Source organism: Hemiscyllium ocellatum, chromosome 12, assembly GCF_020745735.1.
Source record: "Hemiscyllium ocellatum isolate sHemOce1 chromosome 12, sHemOce1.pat.X.cur, whole genome shotgun sequence".
NCBI classification, from domain to species: domain Eukaryota; kingdom Metazoa; phylum Chordata; class Chondrichthyes; order Orectolobiformes; family Hemiscylliidae; genus Hemiscyllium; species Hemiscyllium ocellatum.
In genome coordinates this window covers 92,114,178-92,132,370 of record NC_083412.1, presented here as the reverse complement: position 1 = coordinate 92,132,370, position 18,193 = coordinate 92,114,178, and the positions used below count along the sequence as shown (strand labels likewise).

Here is an 18,193-nt window from a genome sequence, read left to right as displayed (position 1 = left end):
TGGACTGGAAGGCTTGTCTTATGAAGAGATGTTGACTGAGCTCAGACTTTTCTCTCTGGAGAGAAGGAGGAAGACAGGTGGACTGATTGAGGTGTACAAGGTAATGAGAGGCATGAATAGAGTCGATAGCCAGAGACTTTTCCCCAGGGTAGGACTGACTACCACAAGGGGTCATAGTTTAATGTGTTAGAAGGAAGGTGTAGAGGAGACATCAGAGGTAGATTCTTTACGCAGAGAGTTGTGAACGCATGGAATGCATTGCCAGCGGTGGTGGTGGAAACAGAATCATTAGGGACACTTAAGCGATTGCTGGATATGCACATGGATAGCAGTGAATTGAGGTGTGCATAGGTTAGGTTATTTTATTTTAGATTAGGATTAATCCTCGGCACAACATCATGGGCTGAAGAGCCTGTTCTGTGCTGTACTTTTCTATGTTCTACGTTCTAAAATAAGTTTCTGAAAGCTTCCTCTCTATGAAGTTGTTTTAAAAGAAATTACCATAACTTAAATTAATCATTTGGGCGGCATGGTGGCACAGTGGTTAGCACTGCTGCCTCACAGCGCCTGAGACCCGGGTTCAATTCCCGACTCAGGCGACTGACTGTGTGGAGTTTGCACGTTCTCCCTGTGTCTGCGTGGGTTTCCTCCGGATGCTCCGGTTTCCTCCCACAGTCCAAAGATGTGCAGGTCAGGTGAATTGGCCATACTAAATTGCCCGTAGTGTTAGGTTAGGGGTATGGGTGGGTTGCGCTTCGGCGGGTCGGTGTGGACTTGTTGGGCCGAAGGGCCTGTTTCCACACTGTCAGTAATCTAATCTAATCTAAAACCCTTCAGTTACAATTGTACAGAAAAACCCATATGTAACTAATTCAAAATTCAAAAAACAAACTAAAAATAAATCACATTTAAAAATATATCACATTTAAAAATATATATAAAATTCATATTCCCTGCAACATAAGAAAATGTCTCTTCTCTGTCTCTTGATATTGCCAAATCATTCTGCAGTCCAAGAGGGACTGTTCACATTTTGTGGGGCAGCACAGTACCTCAGCAGTTAATGCTGCTGCCTCATGGCAACAGGGACCTCGGTTCAATTCCAGCCTTGGTGTGGAGTTCGCACATCCTCCCTGTGTCTGTGTGGGTTGCCTCCAGATAGACAATAGGTGCAGGTGCAGGAGTAGGCCATTCTGCCCTTTGAGCCAGCACCACCATTCATTATGATCATGGCTGATCACCCTCAATCAGTATCCTGTTCTTGCCTTATCCTTGATTCCACTATCCTTAAGAGGTCTATCGAACTCTTTCTTGAAAGTATCCAGAGTCGTAGCCTCCATAGCCTTCCGGGGCAGAGCGTTCCACACACTCACCACTCTCTGTATGAAAAAGTTTCTCCGCAACGCTGTTCTAAATGGCCTACTCCTTGTTGTTAAACTGTGCCCTCTGGTTCGGCACTCACCCATCAGCGGAAATATGCTTCCTGCCTCCAGAGTGTCCAATCCTTTAATGATCTTATACATCTCAATCAGATCCCCTCTCAGCCTTCTAAACTCAAGTATATACAAGCCCAGTTGCTCTAATCTTTCAACGTAAGATAATCCTGTCATTCCAGGAATTGAACTCGTGAACCTATGCTGCACTCTGTCAATAGCCAGAATGTTTTTCCTCAAATTTGGAGACCAGAACTGCACACAATATTCCAGGTGTGGTCTCACCAGGGCCCTGTACAGCTGCAGAAGAATATCTTTGCTTCTATACTCAATTCCTCTTGTTATGAAGACCAGCATGCTATTAGCTTTCTTCACTACCTGCTGTACCTGCATGCTTGCTTTCATTGACTGATGTACAAGAACACCTAGAGCTCATTATACTGCCCCTTTACCTAACTTGACTCCATTTAGGTAGTAATCTGCCTTCTTGTTCTTGTCAGCAAAGTGGATAACCACACATTTATCCACATTAAACTGCATCTGCCATGCATCTGTCCACTCACATAGCCTGTCCAGGTCACCCTGTAATCTCCTAACATCCTCCTCACATTTTACCCTGCCACCCAGCTTTATATTTAGATTAGATTACTTACAGTGTGGAAACAGGCCCTTCGGCCCAACAAGTCCACACCGACCCGCTGAAGCGCAACCCACCCATACATTTACCCCTACCTAACACTACGGGCAATTTAACATGGCCAATTCACCTGACCCGCACATCTTTGGACTGTGGGAGGAAACCGGAGCATCTGGAGGAAACCCATGCAGACACGGGGAGAACATGAAAACTCCACACTGTCAGTCGCCTGAGTTGGGAATTGAACCCGGGTCTCTGGCGCTGTGAGGCAGCAGTGCTAACCACTGTGCCACCTCTCTGTTGCTGAAAGATTCATTCAATTAATTCCACGGGTTATCTTCAAGTAATTTCTGTCAAATTGCCAGAGGCCAAATTGAACTAGGGGACAGTTGGTGGCTGTGTATTAATTAAAGGTGTTAACTGGGTGAGAATCTGACTGGATGTTTTTGTGTATCTAATATTAGATTAGATTACTTACAGTGTGGAAACAGGCCCTTCGGCCCAACAAGTCCACACCGACCCACCGAAGCGCAACCCACTCATACCCCTAAATTTACCCCTTGCCTAACACTACGGGCAATTTAGCATGGCCAATTCACCGGAGGAAAAAACTCCACATAGACAGTCACCCAAAGCAGGAATCAAACCCAGGTCTTTGGTGCTGTGAGGCAGCAGTGCCATTCACTGAGCCACTGTACCACCCCTAAATTTGCTTACATGTATTCCTCCAGTTAGCTTCCTTGAAATCGTAAGGGTCACCCTGGGATTGAACCCTTTGCTATTCGTATTATACTGAAGCATACGCGAGCCATCTAGCCATCATCAGCAAATTTGCTAATATTACTTTTAATACCATCATCCATATCATTAATGTATCTTGTAAAAAGCTGCAATCCCAGCACTAATCGCTGCGGTACTCCACTGGTCACTGCCTGCCATTCCAAAAGGGAGCCATTTATCACTACTCTTTGTTTCCTGTCAGACAACCAATTTTCAATCCAAGTCAGTACTTTGCTCCCAATACCATGCACCCTAATTTTGCTCACTAACCTCCTATGTGGGACTTTATCAAAGGCTTTCTGAAAGTCCAGGTACACTACATCCACTGGATCTCCCTTGTCCATCTTCAATGTTACATCCTCAAAAAATTCCAGAAGATTAGTCAAGTGTGATTTCCCCTTCATAAATCCATGCTGACTCTGACCTATCCTGTTACTACTATCAATATGTGTCGTAATTTCATCCTTTATAATAGACTCCAGCATTTTTCCCACAATGAGGTCAGACGAACTGGTCTATAATTTCCTGCTTTCTCTCTCCCACCTTTCTTAAAAAATGTTACAACATTAGCCACCCTCCAATCCGCAGGAACTGATCCTGAATCTATAGAACATTGGAAAATGATCACCAATGCATCCACGATTTCGAGAGCCACCTCCTTCAGTACCCTGGGATGTAGACCATCAGGTCCCAGGGACTTATCAGCCTTCAGACCTAACAGTCTCTCCAACACCAATTCCTGGCAAATATAAATTCCTATCAGTTCAGGTCCTTCAGCCACTGTTACCTCTGGGAGATTGCTTGTGTCTTCCCCAGTGAACACAGATCTGAAGTAGTAATTCAACTCTTCTGCCATTTCTTTATTCCCCGTAATATATTCACCCGTTTCTGTCTTCAATGGCCCAATTTTAGTCTTAACCATTTTTTTTCCTTTTACATACCTAAGAAAGCTTTTTTATCCTCCTTTATATTTTTGGCCAGTTTACTTTCGTACCTCACTTTTTCTCTGCGTATTTCTTTCCTAGCTATCCTGTGTTGTTCTTTGAAAGCTTCCCAGTCCTCCGATTTCCCACTAATATTTGCTATGTTATACTTTTTCCCTTTTGTCTTTATATGGTCCTTAACTTCCCTCGTCAGCCATGGCCACCCCTGCCTCCTCTTAGGATCTTTCTTCCTTTTTGGAATGAACTAATCCTGCATCTTCTGCATTATACCTAGAAATACCTGCCAATTATTGCTCCACTGCCATTCCTGCTAAGGTTTTGCACCATTCAACTTTGGCCAGCTCCTCCCTCATAGCTCCATAGTTCCCTTTATTCAACTGAACTATTGTCACTTCTGATTGTTCCTTCTCCTTTTCAAATTGCAGATTAAAGCTTATTGTATTATGGTCACTACCTCCTAATGGCTCCTTCACTTCGAAGTCCCTGATCAAATCCAATTCGTTGCACAACACCAGATCCAGAATTGCCTTCTCTCTAGTTGGCTCCAGCACCAGCCGTTCTAAGAATTCATCTCGGAGGCACTCCACAAACTCCCTTCCTTGGGGTCCAGTACCATCCTGATTCTCCCAGTTTACCTGCATGTTGAAATCCCCCTGGATGCTCTGGTTTCCTTCCACAGTCTAAAGATGTGTAAGTTAGCGAATTGACCATGTCAAATTTTGCATCATGTTCATGGATGTGTGGGTGAGGTGCATTAATTGGGGGAATTGTAGGGTAGGGAAAATGGGTCTGTGTGGGGTACTCATCAGTGGCTTAGTGTGGACGTGTTCGGCCAAATGGCCTGTTCCCACAGAGTATGAATATTCTTTAAGTCCCTGAGGAGTTCTGAAAGAACTCTATTAAAAGATCAATCCCTCAGTGATTATAGAGTCATAGAGCAACATGGAAACAAACCCTTCAGTCCAACCTGTCCACACTGATCAGATATCCCAACCCAATCTTGTCCCACTTGCCAGCACCCGGCCCATATCCCTCCAAACCCTTCCTGCTCATATTCCCATCCAGGTGCTTTTTAAATGTTGCAATTGCACTAGCCTCGACCACTTCCTCTGGCAGCCCATTCCACACACACACACAAACCACTGCGTGAAAAAGTTGCCCCTTAGGTCCCTTTAATATCTTTACCCCTCACCCTAAACCTAGGCTCTCTAGTGCAGGACTCCCCCACCCCAGGGAAAAGACCTTGTCTATTTACCCTATCTATGCCCCACATGATTTTATAAACCTCTATAACGTCACCCTCAGCCTCTGACACTCCAGGGAAAACAGCCCCAGCCTATTGAACCTCTCCCTTTCGCTCAAATCCTCCAACCCTGGCAACATCCTTGTAAATCTTTTCTGAGCCCTTTCAAGTTTCACAACATCTTTCCAATAGGAAGTAGACCAGAATTGCACACGATATTCCAACAGTGGCCTACCCAAGGTCCTGTACAGCTTCAATATGACCTCCCAACTCCTGTACTCAATACTGTGACCAATAAAGGGAAGCATACCAAACGCCTTCTTTAAAATCCTGTTTACCTGCGACTCTACTTTCAAGGAGCCTTGAATCTGCACTCCAAGGTCTCTTTGTTCAAGAGTACTCCCTAGGACCTTACCATTAAATATATAATTCCTGCTAAGATTTGTTTTTCCCAAAATACAGCACTTCACATTTATCTATATTAAACTCCATCTGCCACTCCTTAGCTTATTGGTTTGTCCGATCAAGATCCCATTGTAATCTGAGGTAACCTTCTTCGCTGTCCACTATACCCCCAATTTTGGTGTCATCTGCAAACTTACTAACTATACCTCTTAAGGTCACATCCAAATTATTTATATAAATGATGAAAAGTTGAAAAGTAGTAGACCTGGCACCGATCCTTGCGATACTCCACTGGTCACAGGCCTCCAGTCTGAAAAACAACCCTCCACCACCACCCTCTGTCTTCTATCTTTGACCCTGATGGTACTTGTCCAATGTGCTTAAATTAACATGTTTCTGGTGTTATCACAGAATCACAGTCCTGTTACATACAGAAACAGGCCATTCAACCCATCATGCCCGCACTGATTCTATTTCCTAAAGCCCAATCTTCTGCCTTCTTCCTTTATACCTGTACATCAATTCCATCTGGATAATTGCCCAATGCCTTTTTTGAATGCTTCTGTTGAAGTTACTTCCATCACATTTCAATGCAGCACATTCTGGACACTACCTACAACTGTGTGAAAATAATAGCAAGTTACATTGCAGTCAGTTACCTAGATAAACATTTATTTTGTAATTTAAAACATATTTGGGTATGTACATGAATAGGAAAGGCTTGAGGGGATATGGGCCAGGAGAAGGCAGGTGGGAATAGTTTGGTTTGGGATTATGTTCAGCATAGACTGGTTGGACTGAAGCATGTGTTTCTGTATTGTATGACTTTATGACTCTATGGCAGCTGTTGTTAAGTTGCCATCATTACAGTAAATTTGCGATTGACGTTAATTTTAAAGTGAGCAAGGGAATCTGTTAATGAAGCCTACACTGTTCCTGTGAGGCAGATGACTGATTGTTACATTTGCTCTTGTCTGGTTGTAATTAGATCACTGTTTCCCTCTACTTTTGCCTTGTACAATGGCTTAATCCAGAGTTCCCAAATAGAAGGTGGCAGAACCCAATCAGGTCATGGGCAAGATTTTGGGATGATGAGCCATGAGGCAGCAATGGTGTTCAGGGATCTCATCTGTATTTTGACAGTGGCACGGCCCAGTTAAATGTTCCTATTTCTTTCTATCCGTCAGTGAATGTGACTTCAGTCTGTGCTTTATTTCCCTGCTCAACACCTCCCACCCCTTCTCCACCAAACTGCTCAACACCTCCCACCCCTTCCCCACCAAACTGGTCAACACTTCCTCTCCCTTCCCCTCCCCCCGCATGAAGAACCTTTCACTCATTAAGAGCTCTCTCATTCTTCTGTGGGCAATTTTCACTCTGGAGTTACAAATGTGAGGCACTGAAATAGGGTCACATTATGAAAGAGTTTGGAATACGGTTTCAGTCATACAGTACAGGCCCTTCAGCCATCTGTGTTGTGCTGACCTTTTATCCTACTCTAAGAGCAGTCTAACCTACATACCCTTCATTTTGTTATCACCCGTGTGCCTATCCAAGAGTCACTTAAATGTTCCTAATGTATCTGACTCTACTACCACCGCTGGCAGTGCATTCCATGCACCCACCACTCTCTGTGTAAAGAACCTATCTCTGACATCTCCCCTAAACTCTCCTCCAATCACCTGAAAATTATGCCCCCTTGAGGTAATCATTTCTGTCCTGGGAAAATGTCTCTTGCTATCTACTGTATCTAAGCCTTTCGTCATCTTGTACACCTCTACCTAGTCACTTCTCATCCTTCTTCACCCCAATGAGAAAAGCCCTAGCTCCCTCAACTTTACTTCATAAGACACACCCTCCAGTCCAGGCAGCATCCTTGTAAATCTCCCCTGCACTTCTCTAAATCTTCCACATCTTTCCTATCATGAGGTGCCCAGAACTGAACACAATATTCCAAGTGTGATCTAACCAGGGCTTTATAAAGCTGCAGCATAACCTCGCAGCTCTTAAACTCAATCCACCTGCTAATGAAAGCCAGCACACCATATGCTTCTTAACAACCCTATCAAATTGGGTGGCGACTTTGAGTGATCTATGAATATGGACCCCAAGATCCCTCAGTCCCTCCACACTGCCAAGAATCCTGTCTTTAACCCAGTATTCTGCATTCAAAATCAACATTCCAAGTGAATCAACTCACACTTTTCCTTGTTGAACTTCATCTGCCACTTCTTAGCCCAGCTCTGAATCCTGCCAATGTCCAGTTGCAACCTACAACATTCCTCCACACTATCCACCACTCCACCTATCTTTGTGTGATTGGCAAACTTACTAACTCATCCTTCCACTTCCTCATCCAAGGCATTAATACAAATCACAAAGAGCAGAGGTCCCATTCCCGATCCCTGCTGAACACCATTGGTCACCGAGTTCCAGGCTGAATATTATCCATCTATTACCTTCCTCTGTCTTCTATGGGCCAGCCAATTCTGTATTCAGACAGCCAGATTTCCCTGTTGTTGAGAGTGTGTTGTTGGAAAAGGACAGCAGGTCAGGCAACATCCAAGGAGCAGGCAAATCGATGTTTCGGACCGGAGCCTTTCATCAGGAATGAGGAGGACAGTAAGAGTGGGGCTCACTGAGATCTTTGTAGATACAGGAGGAGAACTTCTTCAACGTAGGCGTCCTTGGAAGAGACTTCACAGTAAGGTTGAAATCAACAAGGAGACAGTGAGGTCTGCAAATGCTGGAGATCAGAGTTGAGTGTGTGTTGCTGGAAAAGCGCAGCAGGTCAGGCAGCATCCGATGAGCAGGGGAATCGACGTTTTGGGTCAGAGCCCTTCATCAGGCCATTCCTGCTCCTTGGATGCTGCCTGACCTGCTGTGCTTTTCCAGCAACACACTCTCAACTCTGATCTCCAGCATTTGCCAACCTTACTGTCTCCTAGTAGATTTCCCTGTATCCCATGTCACTTTACTTTCTGAATGAGCCTACCATGGGGAACCTTATTAAACACCTTGCTAAAATCCATGTACACCACATCCACTGCTCTACATTCATCAATGTGTTTTCTCACATCCTCAAAGAATTCAAGAAGGTCTGTGAGGCATGACCTGCCCTCATAAAGCCATGCTGACTATCTCTAATTAAGTTACGGTATTCTAAATAGACATAAATCCTGTCCCTCAGAACCCTCTCCAATAATTTGCCCAGCACAGATGGAACACCGACTGGTCTGTAGTTCCCAGGATTATCCCTATTCCCTTTCTTGAACAAGGGAATAACATTTGCAATGGAAATTAGTAGATATCCTCTGTTAATCCAAATTTTACAAAGGTAACAAACACAAAACCTTCTCAAAATCTTAAACAGTAGCTAAGAAATGTAATATATGTTAAATATATCATTTTACTTGCGTGACACTGTAATCTTTCGCTATAAATTCAGTGTCTTATGGTCTTATTCCACAACTATCTGAAGAAGGAGCAGTGCTCCAAAAGCTAGTGCTTCCAAATAAACCTTTTGGACTATAACCTGGTGTTGTGTGATTTTTAACTTTGTACACCCCACTCCAACACTGGCTCATCAGAATGGAAAGCCCTAAGATGTTTCAAAGGAATACCATCAAACAAAATGTGACACCAAATTACATCAGGAGATATTCGATCAGATGGCGAAAATGTTGGTCAAAGACAGAGGTTTTAAGAAATGTCTTAAAAGAATAAAGTGTGTAAGGAAGCCAGAGCAGTGTAGATTGAGAATTTCAGAGTTCTGATTCCAGAAAGCTCAAGGCATTGCCACCACTGGCAGTATAATTAACATAGGAGATGGTCAGAATTAGAGGAGTTGATGATATTGTGGAAGGTTTTTGGGATGTCAGGATGATAGGGCAAAGTCAAATCATAGAGTCAATAGAAAATAAAGATGAGAATGTTAATATCCTGATGTTGCTTGACCAGGAGCTGAGGTAGATTAATGAACACAGGGATAACATCAGATTAATGCAGCTTGAAGATCTAAACACTGCCGATTTTCTGTACAAAGTTATAATGAAGCTGAACAGTTGTGTAATCCGAAGGATCTTTAAAATGATGAAACAATATAATGTGGTAGACATAGGGACTGATATTCTGGAGTTTCCTCTGACCCCCACCACTGACCGCCACACCTTAGGTATCAAGAAATCATCTCACACTTTGTTCACAGCGCAGACTACCCTGTGGAGTATTTAAAGACACTGAACTATCCGGATTATGTCCCTTCACACTCAACTGTGCAATTACATGAACTGCGACATTCTGAACTCCCCCTCCACCCTTTACAGAACATAAACCACAGAACATAGAACAGTACAGCACAGTACAGGCCTTTCAGCCCGCAAAGTTGTGCCCACCTTTTATCCTACTCTAAGATCAAACTAACTTACATACCCTTCATTTTACTATCATCCATGTGCCTATCCAAGAGTCGCTTAAATGTCCCTAATGTATCTGGCTCTACTGCCGTTGCTGGCACTCCATTCCACACGCCCACCACTCTATGTGTAAAGAAACTACTGCTGACATTGCCCTAAAACTTCTTCCAATTACCCTAAACTTATGCCCCTTCATGATAGTCATTTCCATCTTGGGCAAAAGCCTCTAGCTATCCACTCAACATATGCCTGTCATCATCTTGTATACCTCTATCAGGTCACCTCTCATCCTTCTTCGCTTCAATGAGAAAAGCCCTTGCTACCTCAACCTTAATTCACATGACACACCCTCCAGTCCATCATCCTGGTAAATCTCCTTTGCGCCCTCTCTCAAGCTTCCACATCCTTCCTATAATGAGGCGACCAGAAGTGAACACAATATTCCAGTGTGACCTAACCAGGGCTCTATAGAGCTGCAGCATAACCTCATGGCTCTGAAACTCAATCCTCCTGTTAATGAAAGCCAACAAACCATACACCTTCATAAGGGAGACAGTTGTAGGTGCCTTTAGATATTTTCTCATCGACCTATTCAGTGATGTTTTGACACACCTCTGGAGGAGGTTGAACTTGATCCCAGGCTTCCTGGGTTCAAATGTAGGAATACTACCACTGCACCACAAGAGCCCAAAGGTAAAGTCACGATAGGCTCTCATTGGTGATGAATTTAACCTGAGGGCCATCACATGCTGGGAGACATTGAGAAGATGGGACTTTCAAGGTGGCCTCAGCTGGTATCGGAATCGAACCCACATTGTTGGCAATACTCTGCATCACAAACCAGCCTTCCAGCCAACTGAGCTAACTGATTGGCTCAAGGGCACTCTGCCTGCCAAGAAATCTTAAATGTGCAAAAGAAAGAAAATTCTTGTTGTGCATTTTTAATTATTAAAGAAATGAAAGGATCTTTCACCGAAACAGAGCAACCCAATGCACATTACAGCCAAATATGGACTTCCCAAAGTGCACTCACCCCATTATAATGTTGGAAACATAGCAACAAGAGCTTCTCACAAGCAATAATGTGACCACAACCAAATAATGTGTTTCCAGTGATGCTGATTGAGGGATAAATATTTGTCAAAAACATGGGAAAATACCCAGTTGAAAATATATTACCATGGGATCATTTATCATAACTTGTTGCTGTTTAATCTGCAGAGATAGAATTTTCTGTTAATCAGTGTTTGCTGTCAAAAACTTGTCTTCATAATGTTCTTTGAGTTACAACTTTACCTAATGTAATTTTACTGGAGAGGCAATCAGCAGCACACAGTAATTCTCTCCAAATCAATGGAAGGGAACGTTGGGCGGATTGAGGGAGCTGCCTATGGTGATAGAAATATTAATTGATTAGATACTTTACTTTAGAGTAACAAGAGACGATCCTCTTGCAGCATATAAAACACTGAAGTGGTTCAGCAGGGCAGGTGATAAAAGATTGTTTCCATTGCTTTGGGAAATAAGACACAGGGAGCCAGACTCAGGATGTGTTGCTGATCATTTAAGACTGAAATGAGGAGAAACTACTTCAGAGGATTGTAAATCTTGGAATTCTCTATCCCAGAGGTTTGTAGATGCTGAATCACTGGATATATTTAAGGACAAAATGGAGAAAGTTTAGCTTTACAATGAATCATGGGAGTTGAAAAGTGTGGTGCTGGTAAAGCACAGCCAGTATTTGAGGAACAGGAGAGTTGACATTTTGAGCGTAAGCTCTTTATCCGGAGAACTTATGCTCGAAACATCGATTTTCCTGCCCCTCAGATTCTGTTTGACCGGCTGTGCTTTTCCAGCACCACACGTTTTGACTCTGATCTCCAGCATCTGCAGTTCTCGCTTTCTCCTAAGGCATCATGGGATTTGGGGGATGAGCCGGAAAATGGAGCTGGATCCCTGTATCTGTCATGATCATGCTGAGGGGCAGAACAAGTTCAATGGGCCAAATGGTCTTCTTTACTCTTTTTCTTGCGTTGTTGCAATGTCAGAAACAGACTGCCATCTCTGGGTGTACAATTGGTTATTTGACTCATGTCTGCAGGGCTGAAAGATTTACAGTTCCTTTCCTTTTACTGAAAACTGTCTAATGGAGCCTGATTAGTTTTGGGTGGTTGAGTTGTTTTAAGAATTGGCTGAAATTCCGGTTTGATCTGCATGGGATTAATCATTCTGTTCCAGAGATTGTCAGACATTATTCCCCAAGTTTTAGTCAGCTACTTTTTGAACAAGGGAAATCAGGTGAGGGATAAAAGTGGATTAGGTCAGGAAATCATCTTAACTGGTTGAAGAAACCATGGGACTGCCAACCTATCGTCGCTCCACACAGGAAGATTTGTCATTGCAAATGAAGGCTCCTGTATTAGAGATTCTCCAGTTAATGATTTTGATTCTGAAAGACTACATCTAATCATGCCATCCATCCCCTTAGCTTCCTAGAAAAGATTACACTGTAAAATCCTACAAGTGAAAACTAGTCTGCATCTCTCTGAGGTATAGTGTTCTACTACCTTGACGCATTTGCAATCATTAGTTGCTCAGCTTTTCATCTCTGCAGCTCATTCAGGGTCTAACCAGGAGAGATTTGAGCTTATTTCCAGTCTCTGCACTGAGTCATCTGGTGTGCAGTTGTACTGAGTAACTTTGTTCTTTTTGTAACCTTGTAAACACAAGCCATAAGCATCACCATGCAATAGAAACCTTGTCTTACATGAGCTGAGACCAGCCTCACCATATATCCTTAAATAGGTCTAGTAGGAATACTGACTCGTCAAAGTACTTCAGTGAGGAACAAATATGCTTTGAAATTTATATGCTATTAAATATGGCTGGGGAGTTAATCTGGAACAACTGAAGCCCAGTAAATGCCACGGCAAATACATTCACAAACTCTCAGCCTGCAGATTACAAACTTAACCATTAACACTTAAGTGCATGCCCTTTGTGGACCTTTCAGCACAATTCTGGGGAGTGCTGCATTGTCAGGGATGCAGCCTTTCCATCTGATGTCTAACTAATGCCTCTGTAGCACTCGCTGTCAGATGTTTAAGACACTACCACCACTATTCAAGGTCCATGGAACACTCACTGTTGTCCTAACCCTCAAGAGATGGCTTTGTTATTATTACATTGCTGCTTGTGAGAGTTTGCTGTGCACAAGAAATGACTGATCAATTCCAACATTATAACAGAGACACACTCTGGAAGTACTATACTGGTGCTGAAGAGCTTCAAGAATTCCAAGGTTGTGAAAGGTACTAAGTAAATGCAAGTCTTTTGATTTGGGTCTGGCTTATGAATTAATAAAGGTAGAATCCAACTGCCCACTGCTTGTTCAAGAGGTAAGCATAGAATCCACTGTAGAGGCCCCAAACAGCAAAGTGATAGAGGAGAAAGTGAAGATTGCAGATGCTCGAGATTAGAGTCGAGAGTGTGGTGCTGGTAAAGCACAGCAGGTCAGGCAGCATCTGAGGAGCAGGAGAGTTGACGTTTTGGGCATAAGCTCTTCATCAGGAATGAATTCCAGCAAAGTGATAGAATCAGACCATCCGCTTCTTCACAGATGGTAGTTGAAAGATAAGCATTTGATCTGTCATCATGTTGGGGCTAAGACTGCAGAAGAGTATGGCATCATGGTGGCTCAGTGGTTGCACTGCTGCCTCACAGTGCCAGGGACCTGGGTTCAATCCCAGCCTCTGGCAACTGTCTGTGTGGAGTTTGCACATTCTCCCCATTTCTGCGTGGGTATGCTCCAGATGCTTTGGTGTCCTCCCACAGTCCAAAGGTGTGCAGGTCAGGTGAATTAGCCATGCTAAATTGTCCATAGTATTCAGGAATGTGCTGGTTAGGTGGACCAGCCATGGGAAATGCTGGGTGATAGAGTAGGGAGGCGGGTCAGGAGGTGGGGGTGGGATAGTCTTCAGAGGGTTGGCGTGGACTTAATGGGTTGAATGGCCTGCTTTCACATTATATGGATTATATGAGTAACTGTATCTGATGTGATAATATTATGTGAGGTTCCATTACATAAAAACGATATGTGGGTAACATGGAATTGAAAAATTTAATAAACATCTACCGCAGCTCTTGGTATTATATTATACAACAGTCTCAGACATTTCAGTTCTGGGTTAATAATAAACCATTCAATTCCAAAGAATAGCACACTTTCCTCAGTATGTCATACTTTAAGAGGTGCCATAAGGATAAAGAGTGGGGTTTAATTGTACATATGTAAATGCACAGAGTATAACAAACAAAACTGGGGAACTGGGAGCTGAAATTTGCTCTAGGCAGATATGGCACAGTAACATTCCCAAGGACATAGCTCAAGCCAGAACAGGCCTGGATAGGTAACATCCCGGATTATAAGGCCAAGGTTAGTGAAAAGAAAGGAGTGTAGCAGTTTCACAGCCCTTGAACGAGATACAGTTCCCAATTAGAATCTATGTGGTTAGAGGTGAGAAACAGGAAGGGAGCAGTGATATTTTAGTTATTTATTATAAACCTCTAAATAGTGGGGAGGAAGCAGCCTGTTATACTACTTGCATTAAAATAAAAACATTTCAAAGCACTCATCCTTGCATGTACCACAATAACCTGAAACTGCCTGTTGTTCCTACTAGACTTATTTGATTTAGTCCCTCTCTTGTCTTCAAACAGAGATCTACCTCTCTGGTTTCCATCCCCTGCCACATAGTTTAAGCCCTCCTGAGTGGTATTAGTAAACCTCCCTGCAAAGATAGAATCATAGAAGCCCTACAGTGTTGATAAAAGCCATTTGGTCTAACCGACCCTCTGAAGAGTATCACACTCAGACACATTCCCCTATTTGTGAAGGTTTGTAGCTCAGGTTGAGGTTTAGGGTATAGGTTTGCTCGCTGAGCTGTAGGTTTGATATCCAGACATTTCATTACCTGGCTAGGTAACATCATCAGTGGCAACCTCCAAGTGAAGCAGAACTGTTGTATCCTGCTTTCTATTTATATGCTTGTCCTGGATGGGGTTCTGCGTTTTGTGATGATGTCATTTCCTGCTCGTTTTCTGAGGAGTTGATAGATGGCATCTAGATCTATGTGCTTGTTTATGGCGTTGTGGTTGGAGTGCCAGGCCTCTAGAAATTCTCTGGCATGTCTTTGCTTAGCCTGTCCCAGGATAGATGTGTCATCCCAGTCGAAATGGTGGTTTTCTTCATCCGTGTGTAGGGCTATGAGGGAGAGGGGGTCTTGACTTTTTGTGGCTAGCTGGTGTTCATGTCTCCTGGTGGCTAACTTTCTTCCTGTTTGTCCTACGTAGTGTTTGTGGCAGTCCTTGCATGGAATTTTGTAGATGATGTTGGTTTTGTCCATGGATTGTACTGGGTCTTTTAAGTTTGTTACTTTTTGTTTGAGAGTGTTGGTGGGTTTGTGTGCTACTAGGATTCTGAAGGGTGTCAGTAGTCTGGCTGTCATTTCTGAATCTTCTTTGATATATGGTAAAGTGGTTAGGGTTTCTGGTTGTGTTTTGTCTGCTTTTCGTGATTTGTTCTTGAGGAATCTGCGCTGACCAAACACTGATCAAACGCTGACCAAACACTCAACTACACCAGCAACTATCCCAACACATACAAACGAAGCTGTATCAGAACAGTATTCCAATGAGCCACTGCAGCACAGACAAACTTTGGAAAACAGAGGAGAACAACGTATTCAAGATGAACGGATACTCAAAAAATACAGTGTGCGGATTCCTCAAGAACAAACCACGACAAACAGACCAAACACAGCCAGAAACCCTCACCACCTTACCATACATCAAAGAAGTTTCAGAAATGACAGCCAGACTACTGGCAAATTAGCATGGCCAGTTCATCTAACCTGCACATCTTTGGACTTTGGGGGGAAACCGGAGCACCTGGTGGAAACCCATGCAGACACGGGGAGAACATGCAAACTCCCCACAGTTGCCAGAGGGTGGAATTGAACCTGGGTTCCTGGTGCCATGAGACAACAGTACTCACCCTTGAGCAACCGTGCAACTCCTGCAGTTTAGGTGTAACCCTTCCTTCTTATACAGGTCCCACCTGCCCTGGAGGATTGTAATGATCCAGATATCTGAAGCTTCCCTCCTACATCACCTCTGCAGTCACATATTCAACTGTGTTATCTTCCTATTTCTGGCCTCACGAGTACATAGCACAGGGAATAAATCCAAGATTGCAACCCAAGAGGTCCTCCTTTTCAACTTTCTACCAAACTCCATCAATTCCCTTTACAGGACCTTATTTCTCTTCCTGCATATGTCATTAGTACCAATATTGGCCACAATCTCTGCCTACTCACCCTCCCTTTCAGAATATCCCATGCCTGCTCAGAGGCATCCTTCATCCTGGCACCATTAAATGAGCATTATTATCTCATGCCAATCTCCTGCTTTTCTCCATTCTCTAGCATAGTGCTTTTATCCAAGTAATTACCAAATGCTGTCTTGAATGCCTCAATTGAACCTGCCTCCACCATATTTCCAGGCAGTACATTCCTCACTATTCACTGAGTGAAAAAGATCCTTATACTTATTCCTTTCGTCAGCAAAACCTAGAAAGAACTTCAATGGAGAGTTCCAAAGAAGTGTTGTGCAGACTTGAAATGTTAACTCTGTTTCTGTGTCCAAAGATTCTGACAGACCTGTTGAGTTTCTCCAGCCTTTTTTGTGTTTGTTTCAGAATTCCAGCATCTGCTGTATTTTCCCCTAATCAACCAATATCATACTGAATGGGTGGGTGGGTAGGGGTGGGGTGGGGGGAGGGTTGCGGACCAAGAGCAAGTGACTGAGTGGTCTACTTCTGTTCTCATGTTGCGTGTCCAGAACCTACATTTCTGCTGAAACAAACAAACATAACTTTGCAATGCTGAGCATTGGCAACCACCACAGGGCATCAGAATCTGTACAGAATGCAGGTTAAAAAGTCTTAGGTGTTCTTGTGCTTTGGCTCTAGCATTGATATGAAGAGTTTTCAGCTCCTCAATTCTTTGTGAAATGCAAGTCCTTTCTGAGAAATCTCCCATGAGGCACCGATCTCAACTGAATTTCTGCTCCACTCCCCCTTCAATCCAACACAGAAACAGACTCTTCAGTCCAATTCGTCCATGCCGACCAGATATTGTAAACTGATCCATTCCCATTTGCCAGCATTTGGCCCATATCCCTCTAAACCTTCCTATTCATATATCCATCCAAATGCTTTTTAACTGTACCAGCCACAACCACTTCCTCTGTCAGCTCATTATATATATGCACCACCCTCTGTGTAAAAAGGTTGCCCCTTAGGAACCTTCTAAATCTTTCCCCTTAAACTTATGCCCTCTCATTTTGGAGTCCTTTGCGCTGGGGAAAAGACCTTTACTATTCACCTTTTTACATGCCCATCATGATTTTATAATCCACTGTAAGGACACCTCTCCTTCTCCAATGCTCCAGGGAAAATAGCCCCAGCCTAGTCCGCCTCTCTCAATGCTTCCCTCAGGACACTGGATCCTATTTAAGTCGGTGTTCATTCACTGAGTAGTTAATATTTGAAAAAATATGGGAATCCAGAACTGGGGAGGACAAATATTGCAGAAGTTTGAGGGACTGGAGGGGTCACAGAGACTGGAAGAAGTGACTGGGTGAGGAGTTAAGAATAGAGAGGAGAAACTTAAATTGAGCTTTAATATTATGCAGTGAACAAGGCAAGTTATCTTTCTACAATAACAAAATGCAAGAGACACATTATCTCAGTAACATCACTAAATTACATCATATTGAAAATTCAGCAAGATGGTTGACTCATTTATACATATTTCATTCAGGACTGAACAGTAATCAAAACCCAGGAGCAAGACGAAAGTGTGCAGAACAATCTAGCAATCTTACCATTCACAATAACAGAGATGTCTCTAAAATCAATTTCTCCCCGGGCCTCCACTCTCCCCTCGCATCGGTAAATGCCTTCATTCTTCTTGCTAATGCGTCGGATCTTCAAACTGTTGTTATCGACCATTGTAAACTTGTCTGGGAAGAAAAGAGTGAAATGACAAATCATGAAAGGTATGAAACAATGCATAGGAGATGATTTGACAATTTCCCCCCAAATCTTTAAAAAGGAGTGAAGATGTCGCATTTATATAGCCTCTTTCATGGTCTCAGCATGTTCCAAAGCACTTTTCAGTCAGTCAAATATCATCGAAGTGTGGTTCCCATTGTAATGTAGGAACACAGCATTGAATTTGGACACAGCAAGCCACCACAGACAGCAGGTCACC

At 43.2% G+C, this 18,193-nt stretch overlaps 1 protein-coding gene across 1 annotated transcript in view; it reads right to left on the bottom strand.

Moving 5' to 3' along the window:
- LOC132820630 (neural cell adhesion molecule 2-like) overlaps positions 1–18,193 on the bottom strand; it is a 581,438-nt gene that overhangs the window by 407,238 nt on the left and 156,007 nt on the right. Inside the window, exon 5 of the mRNA XM_060832832.1 lies at positions 17,805–17,942. Within this exon, the coding sequence (XP_060688815.1) occupies positions 17,805–17,942 (138 nt within the window). The remainder of the gene's footprint in view (positions 1–17,804; positions 17,943–18,193) is intronic.